The sequence below is a fragment of the Hevea brasiliensis genome, chromosome 8 (genome assembly GCF_030052815.1).
Source record: "Hevea brasiliensis isolate MT/VB/25A 57/8 chromosome 8, ASM3005281v1, whole genome shotgun sequence".
Lineage (NCBI taxonomy): Eukaryota > Viridiplantae > Streptophyta > Magnoliopsida > Malpighiales > Euphorbiaceae > Hevea > Hevea brasiliensis.
Window position 1 is genome coordinate 520,439 of NC_079500.1, and position 18,972 is coordinate 539,410.

General features: G+C 35.8%; 3 protein-coding genes across 7 annotated transcripts; 2 read left to right on the forward strand and 1 right to left on the reverse strand.

Annotated features, from left to right (window-relative positions):
• The first annotated feature begins 236 nt into the window (after positions 1-236).
• LOC110644270 (VQ motif-containing protein 25) lies at positions 237-996 on the forward strand. The gene has a single exon (XM_021796966.2). The coding sequence runs from the start codon at positions 248-250 to the stop codon at positions 740-742; it is 495 nt and encodes a 164-aa protein (XP_021652658.2). The 5' UTR covers positions 237-247; the 3' UTR covers positions 743-996.
• A 332-nt stretch (positions 997-1,328) lies between these two features.
• LOC110644272 (GTP 3',8-cyclase, mitochondrial) lies at positions 1,329-18,200 on the reverse strand. Of its 5 annotated transcripts, XM_058150882.1 has the most exons (9): positions 18,020-18,181; positions 17,699-17,825; positions 17,412-17,605; positions 16,940-17,080; positions 16,639-16,834; positions 3,435-3,844; positions 3,060-3,227; positions 2,778-2,969; positions 1,329-1,671 (listed from the first exon to the last, which is right to left on the reverse strand). In XM_058150882.1, exons 5-9 carry the CDS (start codon positions 16,694-16,696, stop codon positions 1,618-1,620), a joined length of 882 nt encoding a protein of 293 aa, XP_058006865.1. In that variant the 5' UTR covers positions 16,697-16,834; positions 16,940-17,080; positions 17,412-17,605; positions 17,699-17,825; positions 18,020-18,181; the 3' UTR covers positions 1,329-1,617. The 5 variants fall into 5 exon arrangements, with proteins under 5 accessions (XP_058006865.1, XP_058006862.1, XP_058006864.1 ...); XM_058150879.1 differs by lacking the exon at positions 1,329-1,671 and having other exon boundaries at positions 2,002-2,969; positions 18,020-18,189; XM_058150881.1 differs by lacking the exon at positions 1,329-1,671 and having other exon boundaries at positions 2,002-2,969; positions 16,940-17,190; positions 18,020-18,189.
• LOC131182190 (uncharacterized) lies at positions 3,844-5,258 on the forward strand. The gene is made up of 2 exons (XM_058150884.1): positions 3,844-4,576; positions 4,845-5,258. Exons 1-2 carry the CDS (start codon positions 4,340-4,342, stop codon positions 4,965-4,967), a joined length of 360 nt encoding a protein of 119 aa, XP_058006867.1. The 5' UTR covers positions 3,844-4,339; the 3' UTR covers positions 4,968-5,258.
• Positions 18,201-18,972: the final 772 nt, after the last annotated feature.

Below are 18,972 nucleotides of genomic sequence, written 5' to 3' on the forward strand. Positions count from 1 at the left end.
ACACACAAGGATATATGTAAGTTTCAGCTAATTGAAGTGGGAAAAGGCCACTAGGTCAATTGGTTTGCTTCGCTGACCCTTGTTAAGTTTATGATAAGCTTTATCCATTTTATTTTTTTATAATCAAGTCACTAGCATGTTAATTATTTCCTCTCTATTTAAGCCACCTTTTTCTTTGCTCCAAAACCTAAACCTTTCTCTCTCACTCTCTCCTTACTTTTCTATTTGCTCACTCATTATAATTACCATGGAAGACATAATGAGGCCACACTCATGTCACCCTACTTCAGCTCCTTCAAAGCTAGCCATGCACAGAGATTCGCATGTAATTTCCAAATTCAAGCCCAAGGTTCGCATAATTCACATATTTGCACCAGAGATCATCAAGACTGATGTTGAAAACTTTAGAGAGCTTGTTCAAAGACTCACTGGCAAACCTGGTGATGGTGACAGCACTAAAGGCGGCAGCAGGAGGAAGAAAACAAGAAAGATAAAGAACAAGACTAATTTGTCTTGTGAGTCAAGCAAGAGAGCCCTGCGATTCCAAGATGGGCTGCCTAGTCTGAAACTTAAAATGGAGGATGAAAATAATGAGATACGGGGAAGTAGTGAGAATTCAAGTGATTTCCTTGAAGGGTTTGCAGACTTCAGTGGCTTTATACACGATTTGAGTGATAACTTTTCCTCGGCACCTCCACAGTCTTCTCACATGGATATGTTTGGAGACATGCAACTTGCTTAACAGAATGTGGGTTCATTTCTCTGGTTTTTTCTCTCCTGATAATATATATGTTGACTCTATCTCGCAAGAGGATATCAGGCCGCTTGTTTGTGGCTTCTTTAGTTCAAGCACCTCAATCTTCTCATACGGATGGGGGCCGGCTCAGGATACATCTATACATTCAAGTTGAGGGGAAGCATTAATATTGAACTTCTATTTTTTATTTGGAAGTCTTAAATGACCTGTGGAATATATCTATATATTTAACTTGCTTGCACGCTAATTTAATCTAGCTAATTATATTATGCATTAAAAACGAATAAAAGAAAAAGAATGAAGAGGATGAGAAGAACAACTGAAACCGTTGATCTAAGAAGCGCTCAAGATTTGGGGTCTTTCAGGAGCACTGACCTCATCTTCCATTGACTTGAACTTGCAGAGACATGGAAATCCCAACTTCAGCAGTTGAAGTACTGAAAAATAATATTACAAACCCAGGGAAAGAGGATCAAAATAAAATTGTTCTTTCATACCTGAGAACTGGGACGTCCTTGAAATGACTTCCAAACCAACCAGTTTACCCCTTAAACATTCTGTTGAGAAAAGGTTACAGCATCAATGTAAAACTGATGAAAGCTTTGGCCCTGAATCATGACTTGTACCACATTAATCTGTATAAGCTTACAGAACATAGAAAAGAGTAAGGAATTTAATGCATTTTTCACTAAAATTCATTCATTACAACCTTTGGATAGAAGCACACACAAAAAACTAGTCTGTGATTGTTTACATCGCACATTTCCTGAATTCCTGTTGCCATAGAACAGTGGAGGAATAGGATGGATTATGAGGAAGATGGCGAGCAGCAACATAGCTTCCATATTAATACAGTGACATCAACTGAATAAGATAATGAAATGGGACCAGTTCACTGTACCACCAAATGTAAACTGCAAGCAATTGTCAGGGTGAAAATTAATTATACACTTCAAAAAGACAATCTTACAATTGGGCTTCCTAAATATGAAAGCAACTTTAAGTTGTCTTCAACAAAAAGAGAGATTATCAAGCTAAATGACCTTACTTCAATGGCTCTTCTGGATTAAGAACCAAATATGCTGTCACTTTAAGTTGTCTTCAACAAAAAGAGAGATTATCAAGCTAAATGACCTTACTTCAATGGCTCTTCTGGATTAAGAACCAAATATGCTGTCACAATAATCTTAGAATTAGCCAAATGACGAGTATTATTCTTTGAAAAAGAGGTAGTATACTAGAGAAAAAGGGTTAATTTAGTTAAAATATATAAACACAAGAATGAATTCCACCAATAATGGAGTCCTAATACCCAGCTAAAGAAGGGCACGAAAAGTTTCCATCACCATGGATGGTAAAAAAGAACACGCTGAAGGAAATCTTCAAAATTCTAAATACATAAAAGCAGTTACTGAGGTGTCCGGGGAAGTACCAAGTCTTAGCCACCAATATGTATCATAGGCCTATTTGCTGTTTTTGCAATGTCAAACATTCCAGCATACGATGAAAGAAGTATTTTACCTTGTGCCACATAACAAACAACATATGCAATGTGACACAGTGACAACCCATTGACAAGATGCCTAACTTTGACCTACATACCAAATCAGATATGCACTGCAACGTGGTAAAGGGCTACTGCTATGATAAGATTTCTAAACTCAAATAACTATTGATGAGTCCTATTCTGTAACCTTTCCATCAAGCAGAAAATGACAAAGTCAAAATAATAAGTGTCTAATTATTAGGACAATGAAAAGTGCATCAATTCCATCCTCTGCTTTCCTAAATTTATAACAAGAAATACACATTGCATTTTATGCCAGACCAAGCATCAGACAGAAAAACGGTACGATAAGCAAAAATATATTCAAAAGTTAATCAGGTTAGAGGGAAAAAAAAATGCACATCATTAAGAATGACAACAATATAAGTAATAGGAGTAACTTCAAGAGAGATCAAGTTAAGTAATAAAGGCTAATAGCAGAATTGTATTGTAAGTGGCTAGGAGATGGTTCACCTCTGAAGTACCAAAGAGGCATATTTTAAAGTTGCCATCAGCTAACAGTCGCAATCTATTGCAACCAGCACAAAAATGCTCAGTCGTTGATGTGATGAAAGAAACAGTACCAAGATGCCCATCTATCTTGAAGTTCTTAGCTGTATCTGTTGAGTGATCCTGAAGTCTCTTTAGTTCTGTAAACTTCTTTGCCTGTTCAATTACAAGTTGTTACCAAACACAACCTATGAGAAGACATTCAGAAATCCGCACACAAGGTCACCTGTCAGAGTTCTACCTTACCACTCTATCCAACATTTCTAAGTAAGGCACCAGTTTCTTGACATTCCAGACATTTCCATCAAAAGGCATGAACTCAATGAACCGAATATTAATCGGTTTGTCACCTGTCAACTCTATGAAATCACAGATCTCATCAACATTGAACCCACGGATTAAATCACAATTCACCTAACAGCAACCAGGACACAAGGGAAATAAATTTTAGCTGTCTATTGATAGGAGCCCTGAAATTTTGATATAAGACTCATCTGATCTTTGAACAGTAAATAACAAATTCTGATTGTCAAGAAAGCAAAAGTTGAAGGAGCATAATTTGTTAAAAAAAATATGAAACAAAAAAGCAAAGGAGCACAAAATTTCAAAGAAGGCACATACTTTTACAGGGTTGTACCCACAGTCTATAGCAGCATTAATTGACTCCATTACCCTTTCATGCCCTTTACGCCCAGTCATGAATTCAAATTTAGCAGGGACCAGTGTATCCAAGCTTATATTTACAGAAGTAAGCCCGCATTCTTTCAGCTTTAGGAGTTTCCTTGCAAGAGCAATTCCATTGGTAGTCATGGCCAATGTCTTGAGTCCTTTCAAGTTAGATAGCTGTAAGCATATCTCATCAATATCCTTCCTAATGGTTGGCTCACCACCAGTCAAACGAATTTTATCCACTCCAGAACTGACAAAGAGATTTGCCAAATGAACAATCTCATTCTGTGAGAGTAATTTAGGGCTAGGAGTAAGCTCCACACCCTCAGCTGGCATACAGTACTGACACCGTAAATTGCATCGTGTTATGGAAAGTCAATCACTATGTTATGGAAAGTCAATCACTATATTATTTTTCTGTATATTTTGTATTCTGTATTCCTATTTAGGATTTCTTATTTAGGATTTCTTCCTAATTAGTAGAACACAATTATAGGAATCAATTGTATATATATACCCATGTACAGATTAATTGAAATCAATAAGAATCATCTCTTTCTACATGGTATCAGAGCAGGTCATCAATCTAGGGTGACTATTTGTTCTCACTACCCAGCTCAGGAGAGACCTTGGTCGCCGACCGGCCGTTTCAACCCCGATCAACATTGCCGGCGTCGTCTCAACCCCCTCATTCCACCACCGTGTGCTGTTGCCTGATCCAGTATAACCATTAAAGGACTTCTGAGGTTTGGCTCTCAGATCCTATTTCGGTATTTGCTTGATTTGTGATTTTGGGTTATTTTGCTGCTATAAGCACTTTGGATTAGCGTTTCGGTTAGTTTTCTTTGTCTCAACAAATGGCAGACAATAAGAATATTATTTCTGATGTGATTCCGGTGATGACTAAGATCACGGAACACAAACTTAATGGTTCGAATTACCTGGAGTGGAGTAAGACTGTTAGGGTCTATTTGCGTAGCATTGATAAGGATGATCACCTTACTAAAGATCCACCCACTGATGATACACGACAAACTTGGCTAAGGGAGGATGCTCGATTGTTTTTGCAGCTTCGGAACTCGATTCATAGTGAGGTAATTAGTTTAATTAATCACTGTGAATTTGTTAAGGAATTGATGGATTACTTAGATTTTCTGTATTCTGGTAAAGGGAATATCTCCCGTATTTATGATGTTTGTAAGGCATTCTACCGTGCTGAGAAAGAGGATAAGTCTCTCACGGCTTATTTTATGGATTTTAAACGGGTATATGAGAAACTTAATGTATTGTTGCCTTTTAGTCCTGATGTGAAAGTTCAGCAGGCCCAACGGGAGCAACTGGCTGTTATGAGTTTTCTTGCAGGCCTTCCTTCAGAGTATGAGACTGCTAAATCTCAGATTCTCTCCAGTACTGAGATTTCCTCTTTGCATGAAACGTTCACACGGGTCCTTCGTACAGAGAGTACTCAATCTTCACAACCTGTAAGTAGTGCTCTTATTAGCCGTAATCCAAATGGACAACAGGGTAATAGAAGAGGAAGTAGAGGAGGAATTACAGGCAACAGAAGTAATCAGCGTAATGGAGAGGCTAGTTCTAATCAGGACTCAAGAGGAGTCATTTGTTATTATTGCCATGAGCCTGGCCATACAAAATATAATTGTCCGCAACTTCAGAGAAAAAATCAGCGATCACAGATGGCAAATATGGCAGCAGAGAATTCTACAGTATCTTCCTCTGAGAAAACTATTTTGGTATCTGCAGAGGATTTTGCACAATTTTCCCGAGATCGTGCATCTCTAAAGCCTACCAGCTTCCCACATCGCGATCACGAGTCAGGTAAATCTACTACATGCCTTGTGTCTTCTTCATCCAAATGGGTTATTGATTCTGGTGCGACAGATCACATGACAGGTAATTCTAGTCTTCTATCTGTTTTTCAGTCTAATCTCACTTCCTCTACTGTTACTTTAGCTGATGGTTCTACTTCTTGTGTCATGGGTTCTGGAACTGCGAACCCGACTTCGTCAATTTCTTTGTCTTCTGTTTTGTGTCTACTAAAATTCTCTTTTAATCTATTTTCTGTTAGTAAACTTACTCGTACCTTAAATTGTTCTGTTTCCTTTTTTCCTGACCAGTATTTGTTTCAGGATCTTACGACGAAGCAGATTATTGGTAGAGGACGCGAGTCAGGTAGTCTTTACATTATGGAAAATCATATACCGCGGTCGCTTGTTTGCTCCAGTACCTTAACACCTCTTGAAGCTCATTGTAGATTGGGTCATCCTTCTTTGTCTACCATGAAGAAGCTGTGTCCTCAATTTCAGTCTTTATCAGTACTAGAATGTGAGTCGTGTCAGTTTGCAAAACATCATCGTTTGCCTTCTGTGTCTAGAGTTAATAAACGGGCTTCATCTCCTTTTGAGGTAGTTCATTCTGATGTTTGGGGTCCTTGTTCTGTTACATCTAAAACTGAATTTCGTTATTTTGTTACTTTTGTTGATGATTACTCTCATGTTACCTGGTTATATTTAATAAAAAATCGTTCTGAGTTGTTTTCTATCTTTTGTGCCTTTTGTAATGAAATCAAAACTCAATTTAATATTTCTGTGCGCATATTAAGAAGTGACAATGACAAAGAATACTTTTCAGCACAATTTCAGCCTTATATGACACAAAATGACATTCTTCATCAGTCTTCCTGTATGGATACCCCATCCCAAAATGGCGTGGCCGAAAGAAAAAATCGTAATCTTCTTGAGGTAACTCGTGCTCTTCTTTTTCAGATGAAAGTACCTAAATACTTTTGGGCGGATGCAGTTTCCACGGCATGTTTTTTGATCAATCGTATGCCGTCTTCTGTCCTTAATGGGGATATTCCTTATACTACTTTATTTCCTACAAAATCTTTGTTCCCTATTGAACCCCGTATGTTCGTCCACAGGTTACTAAATTGGATCCAAAATCTCTCAAATGTGTCTTCCTTGGGTACTCCCAGCTCCAAAAAGGGTACCGTTGTTTCTCTCCTACTCTTAATCGTTATCTTGTTTTTGCAGATGTCACATTTTTTGAGTCCACTCCATTTTTTCCTCCATCATCTGTGTATGAGAGTCAGGGGGAGGAGGATGATCTCTTAATATATACTGTCCAACCAATGTCTAGTACTCTCCCACAGCCTGTTCCTTCTGTCTCTAGACCTACTCGACCTCCCGTTGTTCATGTTTATTCCAGGAGATTGGAGATTCCTGACTCAGATCCTCCACCAGCTACTTCGTTGGGAGATCCTGTACCTCATACTGATCATGATTCTGATCTAGACATACCCATTGCTCTTCGTAAAGATAAACGTTCATGTACTTACCTGTCACGACCCAAAATTTTGAACCGTGACCGGCGCAAAATTTAAGTATTCTTAAATCATGCAAGCCTTATCAGAGTATCTTGAATGAATATATTGTCACTTACTAATCCCAAAAATAGACAAAATCCAATTAAATAAAATGCTAAATAAACATCATAAATATCCCATAGGTAAACTGCGGAGTCTCTACAGATTTCAATAAAAACTTAAATTGTTCAATAAACTAAACAAATTATTAGCCCGAGAAAACATGAATTCGGGCATACCATGAGAACAAATCAAAGTTATCCCTCTCCAGAAAATGGACTGAATATTTGGATCAGCTGTAGAATTCTACTGATCTCAAAATGATAATGCATGAGAAAACGTGGTTTGAGCTAGATGCTCAGTGAATGATAACTATAGCACACAACGGAATAGGAACAGGTAGACGCTTGATTAATTTCACAATAAATTTTCTATTCAATAAAATCATGCTCATACTGTCAAAATCATTAATAAAATAACTTCATATAACATATATATAAAATAAATTCATTCAATAAAAATTTTATGGTACAGTGCACCAGGGTGATGATACCCCACATCGCCAAAGGCCAGATGGTAAGTGCGCTACCAGATATCAGATACTTTCCTCCTTCACAGATATCAATGCATATGATACTAATGCAAACCATAAACTGCAATGATGCATGACTCAACAATGCAACCTAATACCGTGATAGTCCACACGGCGGGGCCAGATAACAGAAACAGATACTGGGCACAGGTACCAATTCAAAACAGAAAACCAATTTGTACAAATCAATCAAAATCAATAAAAAATTTCAGATAGCAAATAATAACTGATAGTGCAATTCCAATAATGTATTTCAATAGTTTCAGAGAGTCAATAAAATCAAATCAATCTCAAATCAATTCAATAAAATCAAATCAATATCAAATCAATTCAATAAAATCAAATCAATCTCAAATCAATTCAGTAACACATCGGTAAATTTTATAGTCAAATATCAATCAATATAAATACATTAAAGGCCTGTTCCCGGAATCCTAATGGGTCTAATGCAGAGATAGTTGGCAAAATCAATTATTTAATCAAAATCGAAATAAAATTCAATAATAAAATAAAACTCTAGAAAATCACATATAAAATAATTGTTAAAATATTGATTTAAAATTTCATTTAATAACAAACTTAATGCTAAGAAATTTTTTTAAAGGGACTAAAATGGTGCCATGTACTATAATTACCACTCACCTGGAACCTCTAAGACAATAATTATTTCAATGGAAGAGAGACAATTTCAGCTGACAGAATGAATATTTGAATCTCCTACATACCCAAAATATAAAAGAAAAATATTAAATAATAATAAAATAAAATAATTTTAATATATATATATTGAGTGGACGGATGTGTACGAACAAGGATACAAGGTTTGTATGAACAGGGGATTCAAATGTTTATATATATATATATATATATATATATATATATATATAATATAAATTGAAGGTTATTATTTCACAGTAATCATGATCAATCCAATTCAATACTAATGATCAAAGAAAAAAAAAATTTCTAAGGTAGTTGTAACAAATCAACGAAAGAAAATAAAATCAAATTCACCCATTATTGAAAAAGAATGAGAATTTTTACCTTGAAAACAGAATCGAATGTGATGAATAGAGAAGGAAAAATTTAAGGATTCTCTGTTGAGAGTATTTGATAGAGGTGACAACCAGGTTTTGAGAGCAAAGTTTAGCAGAAGAGATGATTAGGGTATATATATATATATTTCAAGAGTTCTATTAGGTGTAGAATGAGATAAAAGTTATTATTGAACTGGGTTGTTCAGATTGCAGATATATATTTAACTTCAAAAATAACATATATATATTTTTTATAAATATATTAAATTATTGTTAGCTTATTAAAATAAAATAATAATAAATAATAAATGTATATGGGTTTCAACATACTTCCCCCCTTAAAAAAAATTCGGTCCCCGAATTTGAATAGACAAAATTCTAACCTGTAGAATCAAATAAGTGAGGATATTTGGCTCGCATTTCAGATTCTGCCTCCCATGTGGCCTCACTGCTTGAGTGATTATGCCACAAGACTTTGATCAAAGCTACTTCCTTAGACCGGAGTTTCCTAATTTGTCGATCTAAAATCTTTACTGGTTGCTCCTCATATGACATATCATCCCTAAATTGCATGGTTTGAGGTTGTAAAACATGAGATGGATCTGGTACATACTTCCTAAGCATAGAAATATGGAAAACTGGATGTACATGTGCAAAACCAGGTAGAAGGGCTAAACGGTAAGCAACTGCTCCAATTCTCTCCAAAATTTCAAATGGACCAACAAAACGAGGGCTAAGCTTCCCTTTCTTGCCAAACCTCATGATTCCTTTCATAGGGGAAACTCTCAGAAATACATGATCACCAATCATAAATTCTACATCTTTGCGCTTAGGGTCAGCATAACTTCTCTGTCGACTTTGAGCAGTCAAAAGTCGATCACGAATTAGTCGAACCTTCTCTGAAGTTAATTGTATCAACTCTGGTCTAGTAAGCCTTCTTTCTCCAACTTCATCCCAACAAACCGGTGATCTACACTTTCGACCGTATAATGCCTCATATGGAGCCATCTCTATACTTGCCTGATAACTGTTATTATAAGCAAACTCCACTAAAGGCAAATGATGATCCCAACAGCCACCAAAATCCATAACGCATGCACGAAGCATGTCCTCTAATGTCTGTATGGTCCTTTCTCGATCGCCCATCCGCTCGAGGGTGAAAAGCGATACTAAAGTCTACTCGTGTTCCTAAAGCTTCTTGGAATTTCTTCCAAAATCGAGAAGTAAACTGAGTACCACGATCAGAGACAATGGAAACTGGAACTCCATGAAGACTAACAATCTTGTTTATATACAACTGTGCAAGTTTAGCAAAGTCATATATAGTCTTCACAGGAAGGAAATGAGCAGATTTTGTCAATCTGTCCACTATCACCCAAATTGCATTGTAACCACCTCGTGTACTAGGTAAACTCACAACAAAGTCCATGGCAATATGCTCCCACTTCCACTCAGGAATAGGCAATGGCTGAAGTAACCCAGATGGTCTCTGATGTTCTGCCTTAACCTGCTGACAAGTCAAAAATTTAGCAACAAATTCTGCAATATCCCTCTTCATGCCATCCCACCAATAATGCTCCCTTAAATCACGGTACATCTTAGTTGAACCTGGGTGTACTGTGTAAGCAGAATGGTGTGCCTCCTCCATGATTTCTCTTCTCAACTCATCAACATTGGGGACACAAAGTCTAGTGCCATAACGAAGAACTCCATCATCATTCAACATGAACCCTTGAGCTTGGTCTTGATGAATATTATCTATAATCTCACACAGTTGAGAATCCCTCTTTTGAGCAGCCTCAATTCGATCAATTAAGATAGGCCTAACTCGAAAATGTGCTAAGAATGATCCAGCTATGATTTTAAACTTTACTCCCTGATCTAACAACTCATGTAATTCACCAATCAAAGGCCTCATCTTGGTAGATATATGGGCTAAACTACCAGAAGACTTCCTGCTTAGAGCATCAGCCACCACATTAGCCTTTCCAGGGTGATACTGTATGGTGCAATCATAATCCTTCAGCAATTCTACCCATCTCCTTTGCCTAAGATTAAGATCACGTTGGTCAAAGATGTATTTGAGACTTTTGTGGTCAGTGAAGATTTCACAAGTCTCACCATACAGATAGTGCCTCCAGATTTTCAAAGCAAAAATTACTGCAACCATTTCCAAATCATGAGTTGGATAATTCTGCTCGTGCCTTTTCAACTGACGAGAAGCATATGCAATAACCCGTCCATGCTGCATCAAAACACATCCTAAACCAATTCTAGAAGCATCACAATATACTACATAACCCCCTGATCCAGATGGAAGGGCTAACACTGGTGCTGTAGTTAAACGAGTCTTAAGCTCCTGAAAACTTTTTTCACAAGCCTCAGACCACTGAAATTTCACATTCTTCTGTGTCAACTTAGTTAAAGGTGCTGCAATACAAGAGAAGTCTTAAACAAACCATCTATAATACCCTGCTAAACTCAATAAACTACGAATCTTTGACACAGTTGTGGGTCTAGGCTAATGAAGCACTGCCTCAACTTTCTTCTTATCAACGCACACCCCATCCTTCGATACTGTATGGCCTAGGAAAGCCACACTATCTAACCAGAACTCACATTTTGAGAACTTGGCATATAGCTTGTGTTCTTATAAGGTCTGAAGGACAATTCTCAAATGCTGTTCATGCTCATCCTTACTCTTTGAGTACACTAGAATGTCATCGATGAACACTATAACAAATTGATCTAAGAAAGGCTTGAAAACTCTGTTCATAAGATCTATAAAAGCGGCCGAAGCATTAGTAAGACCAAAAGACATTACAAGAAATTCATAGTGTCCATACCTAGTCCTAAAGGCTGTCTTGAATATGTCTTCTTTCTTGACCCTCAATTGATGATACCCAGATCGAGGATCAATCTTGGAAAAATACTTTGCACCTTGGAGTTGGTCAAACAGGTCATTTATGCGTGGAAGAGGATACTTATTACGCACAGTTACCTTATTTAATTGCCTATAATCAATGCACATTCTCAAAGACCCATCCTTCTTCCATACAAATAACATAGGAGCACCCCATGGAGAATCACTAGGGTAAATAAACCCCTTATCTAGTAGGTCCTGTAGTTGCTCCTTCAACTCCTTAAGTTCTGCGGGTGCCATACGATAAGGTGGCATAGATATGGGCTCAGTTCCATGAACTAAGTTTATACCAAACTCTACCTCTCTCTCCGGGGGTAAACCTGATAAATCTTCTGGAAACACATCAGGAAACTCCTTAACCACTGTAACATTCTCCAAACCTGCACCTTCTACCTGAACATCTCTAACATAAGCTAGATACCCTTTACACCTCTTTCGCAATAATCGTCTAGCACTCACTACTGAGATAAGATTACTAGAGTCTATACTGCGATCTCCCTGAAATTGAAATTCTGCCTCCTCAGGAATTTTAAAGAGTACAACTTTATTATGACAATCCAATGAAACGTGATAAGTGGCTAACCAATCCATGCCTAAAATCACATCAAACTCAAACATATCCAAGGAAACAAGATCTGCAACTAATTCCCTATCTCCAATGTGAACTATACATCCCCTATACACCATATCAGTGTCTATTGCGTTCCTCATAGGTGTTGATACAGATGAAGGATACTCTAACAAAGTAGGTGGTGTACTAAATATCATGGAAAAGTATGGAGAAACAAAAGAATGGTTGTGCCCCAGTTTTAGCCATAGACGTCTGTTCAGATGTCTGATTAATAGTTTGAGGTGGTACCTCTCTTGTTGGATCAAGGTTTGCACCATTCAGACCCTTGGCCCTAGTTCTCCTCTTACGTCTAACAGACCCAGGCACCTATTCATTTTAATAAATAAGCATTAAATTGGAAAATGTGAGCCAAATTAAGACAGGTGAGAAGGTACGAAGGACGCAGATATCTGAAGCAATGATAAACTGAAAAGACGTTAAGGATCCTATGCTCCGCAAGTTTACTAGACCTCAACCGAGCTCTGATACCAACTTTGTCACGACCCAAAATTTTGAACCGTGACCGGCGCAAAATTTAAGTATTCTTAAATCATGCAAGCCTTATCAGAGTATCTTGAATGAATATATTGTCACTTACTAATCCCAAAAATAGACAAAATCCAATTAAATAAAATGCTAAATAAACATCATAAATATCTCATAGGTAAACTGCGGAGTCTCTACAGATTTCAATAAAAACTTAAATTGTTCAATAAACTAAACTAATTATTAGCCCGAGAAAACATGAATTCGGACATACCATGAGAACAAATCAAAGTTGTCCCTCTCCAGAAAATAGACTGAATATTTGGATCAGCTGTAGAATTCTACTGATCCAAATGTATAATGCATGAGAAAACGTGGTTTGAGCTAGATGCTCAGTGAATGATAACTATAGCACACAACGGAATAGGAACAGGTAGACGCTTGATTAATTTCACAATAAATTTTCTATTCAATAAAATCATGCTCATACTGTCAAAATCATTAATAAAATAACTTCATATAACATATATATAAAATAAATTCATTCAATAAAAATTTTATGGTACAGTGCACCAGGGTGATGATACCCCACATCACCAAAGGCCAGATGGTAAGCGCGCTACCAGATATCAGATACTTTCCTCCTTCTTCACAGATATCAATGCATATGATACTAATGCAAACCATAAACTGCAATGATGCATGACTCAACAATGCAACCTAATACCGTGATAGTCCACACTACGGGCGGATAATGTAAACAGAATCGGGCACAGGTACCAATTCAAAACAGAAAACCAATTTGTACAAATCAATCAAAATCAATAAAAAATTTCAGATAGCAAATAATAACTGATAGTGCAATTCCAATAATGTATTTCAATAGTTTCAGAGAGTCAATAAAATCAAATCAATCTCAAATCAATTCAATAAAATCAAATCAATATCAAATCAATTCAATAAAATCAAATCAATCTCAAATCAATTCAGTAACACATCGGTAAATTTTATAGTCAAATATCAATCAATATAAGTACATTAAAGGCCTGTTCCCGGAATCCTAATGGGTCTAATGCAGAGATAGTTGGCAAAATCAATTATTTAATCAAAATCGAAATAAAATTCAATAATAAAATAAAACTCTAGAAAATCACATATAAAATAATTGTTAAAATATTGATTTAAAATTTCATTTAATAACAAACTTAATGCTAAGAAATTTTTTTAAAGGGACTAAAATGGTGCCATGTACTATAATTACCACTCACCTGGAACCTCTAAGACAATAGTTATTTCAATGGAAGAGAGACAATTTCAGCTGACAGAATGAATATTTGAATCTCCTACATACCCAAAATATAAAAGAAAAATATTAAATAATAATAAAATAAAATAAAATAATTTTAATATATATATATTGAGTGGACGGATGTGTACGAACAAGGATACAAGGTTTGTATGAACAGGGGATTCAAATGTTTATATATATATATATATATATATATATATATAATATAAATTGAAGGTTATTATTTCACAGTAATCATGATCAATCCAATTCAATACTAATGATCAAAGAAAAAAAAAAAATTCTAGGGTAGTTGTAACAAATCAATGAAAGAAAAAAAAATCAAATTCACCCATTATTGAAAAAGAATGAGAATTTTTACCTTGAAAACAGAATCGAATGTGATGAATAGAGAAGGAAAAATTTAGGGATTCTCTGTTGAGAGTATTTGATAGAGGTGACAACCAGGTTTTGAGAGCAAAGTTTAGCAGAAGAGATGATTAGGGTATATATATATATATTTCAAGAGTTCTATTAGGTGTAGAATGGGATAAAAGTTATTATTGAACTGGCTTGTTCAGATTGCAGATATATATTTAATTTCAAAAATAACATATATATATTTTTTATAAATATATTAAATTATTGTTAGCTTATTAAAATAAAATAATAATAAATAATAAATGTATATGGGTTTCCACAGATGTCACAGTTTTTGAGTCCACTCCATTTTTTCCTCCATCATCTGTGTATGAGAGTCAGGGGGAGGAGGATGATCTCTTAATATATACTGTCCAACCAATGTCTAGTACTCTCCCACAGCCTGTTCCTTCTGTCTCTAGACCTACTCGACCTCCCGTTGTTCATGTTTATTCCAGGAGATTGGAGATTCCTGACTCAGATCCTCCACCAGCTACTTCGTTGGGAGATCCTGTACCTCATACTGATCATGATTCTGATCTAGACATACCCATTGCTCTTCGTAAAGATAAACGTTCATGTACTTACCCTATCTCTTCTTTTGTTTCTTATAATCAATTGTCTTCTTGTTCTCGGTGTTTTGTTACTTCTTTAGACTCTGTTACTATCCCTAATACTGTTAATGAGGCACTGTCTCATCCTGGCTGGTGTGATGCTATGAAAGAGGAAATAGAGGCTTTAGATGCTAATGGTACATGGGAACTATTGCCTTTACCCACTGGTAAGAAAGCTATTGGTTGTAAATGGGTATATACAGTAAAGGTAAATCCTGATGGTTCTGTGGCTAGGTTAAAAGCACGCCTTGTAGCAAAAGGATATGCTCAGACATATGGGGTTGATTACTCTGATACTTTTTTTCCTGTAGCTAAACTTACTTCTATTCGCTTGTTTATCTCTTTAGCAGCTACATATGATTGGCCCCTGCATCAATTGGATATCAAGAATGCTTTCCTTCATGGTGATCTTCAGGAGGAGGTGTATATGGAGCAACCACCTGGGTTTGTTGCTCAGGGGGAGTTGGGTAAAGTTTGTAGGCTTCGAAAGTCTCTTTATGGCTTGAAACAAAGTCCTAGGGTATGGTTTGGGAGATTCAGTGAAGCAGTACAGGAATTTGGTATGCAAAAAAGTAAGTGTGATCACTCAGTATTTAATAGGCAATCTGAGGCTGGTCTAATTCTCTTGGTAGTCCATGTGGATGACATTGTCATCACTGGGAGTGACTCTGCAGGTATTTCATCTCTTAAACCTTCCTCCAAACTCAGTTTCAGACCAAAGACTTGGGATTGTTAAAGTATTTCTTGGGTATCGAAGTTATGAGAAGTAAGAAGGGTATTTTCTTGTCTCAAAGAAAATATGTCCTCGATCTATTGACAGAGACAGGAAAATTAGGTGCTAAGTCTTGTAGCGCACCAATGACTCCAACTTTACAAATCAAGTAGCGGGGATAGTGAGTTGTTTGAAGATCCAGAGATACAGGAGATTGGTAGGAAAATTGAACTACCTTACATACCACTCCCCGACATTGCTTATGCCGTTAGTGTGGTAAGTCAGTTTATGTCTTCCCCAACTGTTGCTCATTGGGAAGCCTTGGAACAAATCTTGTGTTATCTGAAGAGCGCTCCAGGAAGAGGTTTGCTATATGGTAATCATGGGCATTTGAATGTTGAATGTTTTTCAGATGCCGACTGGGCTAGATCTAAGGTTGACAGGAGGTCAACTACTGGATATTGCGTTTTTATTGGAGAAAATTTGGTGTCTTGGAGAAGCAAGAAGCAGAGTGTAGTTTCTCGATCTAGTGCTGAATCCGAATACAGAGCCATGGCACAATCAGTATGTGAGGTAATGTGGATACTTCAATTACTAGATGAGACAGGTTTTAAGACCTATCTGCCTGTGAAATTGTGGTGTGATAATCAAGCTGCTCTTCATATTGCTTCTAATCCGATGTTTCATGAGCGAACTAAACATATTGAGATTGATTGTCACTTTATTCATGAAAAGATTCAACAACAGATCATCTCAACATGACACATCAAAACTGGAGAGCAGTTAGGAGATATTTTCACAAAAGCTCTGAATGGAGCTAGGATTGACTACATTTGTAACAAGTTGGGCATGATTAACATCTATGCTCCAACTCCAACTTGAGGGGGAGTGTTATGGAAAGTCAATCACTATGTTATAAAAAGTCAATCACTATATTATTTTTCTGTATATTTTGTATTCTGTATTCCTATTTAGGATTTCTTATTTAGGATTTCTTCCTAATTAGTAGAACACAATTATAGGAATCAATTGTATATATATACCCATGTACAGATTAATTGAAAACAATAAGAATCATCTCTTTCTACAGTTCTATCAATGAGATCCTCAAGTAAGTGTGCTTCATTCCAAATGAATCAATTAACATATCAGATACAGAATTAACATTTGGCGGATCTTCCAGCAACTTAGCACAAGAAGTTGCATATGCACTTGGCACTAACCCATGCAAATGACCACTAGTTAAACCATGAAATGCAGAATAGGATCGAAGTTCACAATCGACCTGCATATGAAGTGTGAACAACATTAGCATTTCATGCTTTAACATAAAGATACTCTTAGGTGTAATAGAAACTATAAATGAATTTTGTACACAACTCCAAGTTACCTATAGCAGTATAATGTGAAAACAAGGATTCTGTATCCACCTTAAGAATGCATCAAACACAATGGATGCCAAGAGTCTAGCTTGAACTGAGGACTTGCTGTTTCACCTTTTTTTTTTTTTTGAGAAACGTAATTATTCCAACTGAAAAAATAGAAATGTGGTCATGATAATCCCTCAATGACATAATCACCAGGAAAACTCAAAGTTACAAGCCAATCATCTTTTCCAGCATAATCCACAAAGGTTACCATCTGAAAATTGAGAAATACTAAAGGAAATGAAATAGAAACCATCAAGGACTGGGGAAAAAGCTCCCTTGTTCACTTCCATGACAACTAATCAGCAAAGCACATGCATACATATAAAATGAAATCTTACACATATCCAATTAAGAAAAAGAAATTCAATGACCATTTAACACAAAAGGTTTTTTTTTTTTCCCCTTTTTCAATTAGGACGTAGGGATACATACTAGGGAGAAACTGGAATTTCTGAATCCCAAATGCCAATTAACAATCTTTAGGACGCACCGCCTCATCATTGCTGCTGACAGCAAAAGGGAAATGATGAAGTGTCCGGCTTAAGCAAAGAACAAACCCCTTGATAAGGGAAGCAACAAACAGGATGGTTGTTCCCCGCCAACAAATAAAAGTCAAAACTTTGAAGCTGTGGATAGTAAAATTAAGGAATTAAAGCAGATTAGTTTCCATAATTTGAAGCTTAGAGCTAAACAGCAAAAAAGAAGTCTAAAAAACCGACCTTTCTCAACTATTGCTCCAATTTATTTTAAAAGAAACAACTCCTCTGCTGCTGAGGGCCAAAACCTTCCGTCATCTTAAGATTGAGATAAAACAAGCGATGTTGCTTGGTGGGTTGTTTTCTTTTACTAAATAAATAAAAAAAAAAAACATAAAACATGTGTCCATCTACCATTGCCATTATATATATATATATATATATATATATATATTCTTTGAGAAGCATCCAAAAGCGAATCGAAATTTACCTCTCAAGCTCTATATATATATATATATATATATATATTCTTTGAGAAGCATCCAAAAGCGAATCGAAATTTACCTCTCAAGCTCTACGCCTCTCTACTCTAGCAAATGAGAAGACGCAGCCCATCAGTGTCAATGCTATTACAGCATGAAGCTGCAACGGGTTTCTTTAAACATTATTTCAATTCAATGGTAAAGAACCAAGCACCCCGCCCCTTCAACTAATTATGCAACAATGTTTACTCGCGCTGAGGTTCCTTTTTTGTTATTGATTTAGAACAGATTGATTTATCATATGGATTTTTATCTTCTTTTGCATTCTACTTATTAAATAAAATCTTTTTATTTTCTCTTGAGAAAAAAAAAAATAAAATGCGTTAAGGTCCTTGAAAAGCGGTGCCATTCTGCACTCTCCCATTTTATATGGGGATTTGCAGTTGCATGTAGGTCCCAAGATTCTTTATTTTGTAGTAACCAAACTCCTTAATATAATTTTAATTATAATAAAAAATATAATTTTATATATAACTTTTGATATATTTTAAATATAATTATAATTATGAAATATATATAATTTGATATTTTCTCTAAATTTTTTAGTAGTTTTAATCATAAATATATCAAATCACATTATAATATTTAATTATAAATATATGAATACATTATATAATATATTATCTAATTACTTATTATATAATTCCAATATATAGAGAGAGACTAATTAAATACTAAAAATAGAATCATAAGGTGTTAATCACCTTGTATTTCAATAAAAAAATAATAATAATAATATTATGTGTTTGTAAGATCCTTCTTTCAACCTATGTAGTTTTTAAGTAGAATCCAAAAAAAATTTGAAGTCAAATTCTTCCCCAGTTTTTGAGTTCTCCCTAATATTTGCTGGTTTTCGCTCTCAATTGCTGGAACAAGCCACGAACACAGATGCTTTAAAGCTAATGAAGGTTCATGTATATTTTAACTTAATTCATTTCTTTTCTATTATTCGTTAATTTTACTGGGGGCTTTTTC

Excerpts from the sequence above, each read along its gene's own strand:
- LOC110644272 (XM_058150879.1), bottom strand. The coding sequence starts at position 16,696 with ATGTTAATTGATTCATTTGGAATGAAGCACACTTACTTGAGGATCTCA. Across the intron at positions 3,845-16,638 it reads GAGGATCTCATTGATAGAAC|GATGCAATTTACGGTGTCAG; the intron begins TGTAGAAAGAGA and ends TTTCCATAACAC. Across the intron at positions 3,228-3,434 it reads GTGGGTACAACCCTGTAAAA|GTGAATTGTGATTTAATCCG; the intron begins GTATGTGCCTTC and ends GGTTGCTGTTAG.
- LOC110644270 (XM_021796966.2), top strand. The coding sequence starts at position 248 with ATGGAAGACATAATGAGGCCACACTCATGTCACCCTACTTCAGCTCCT.
- LOC131182190 (XM_058150884.1), top strand. The coding sequence starts at position 4,340 with ATGGCAGACAATAAGAATATTATTTCTGATGTGATTCCGGTGATGACT. Across the intron at positions 4,577-4,844 it reads GGAACTCGATTCATAGTGAG|GCCTTCCTTCAGAGTATGAG; the intron begins GTAATTAGTTTA and ends GTTTTCTTGCAG.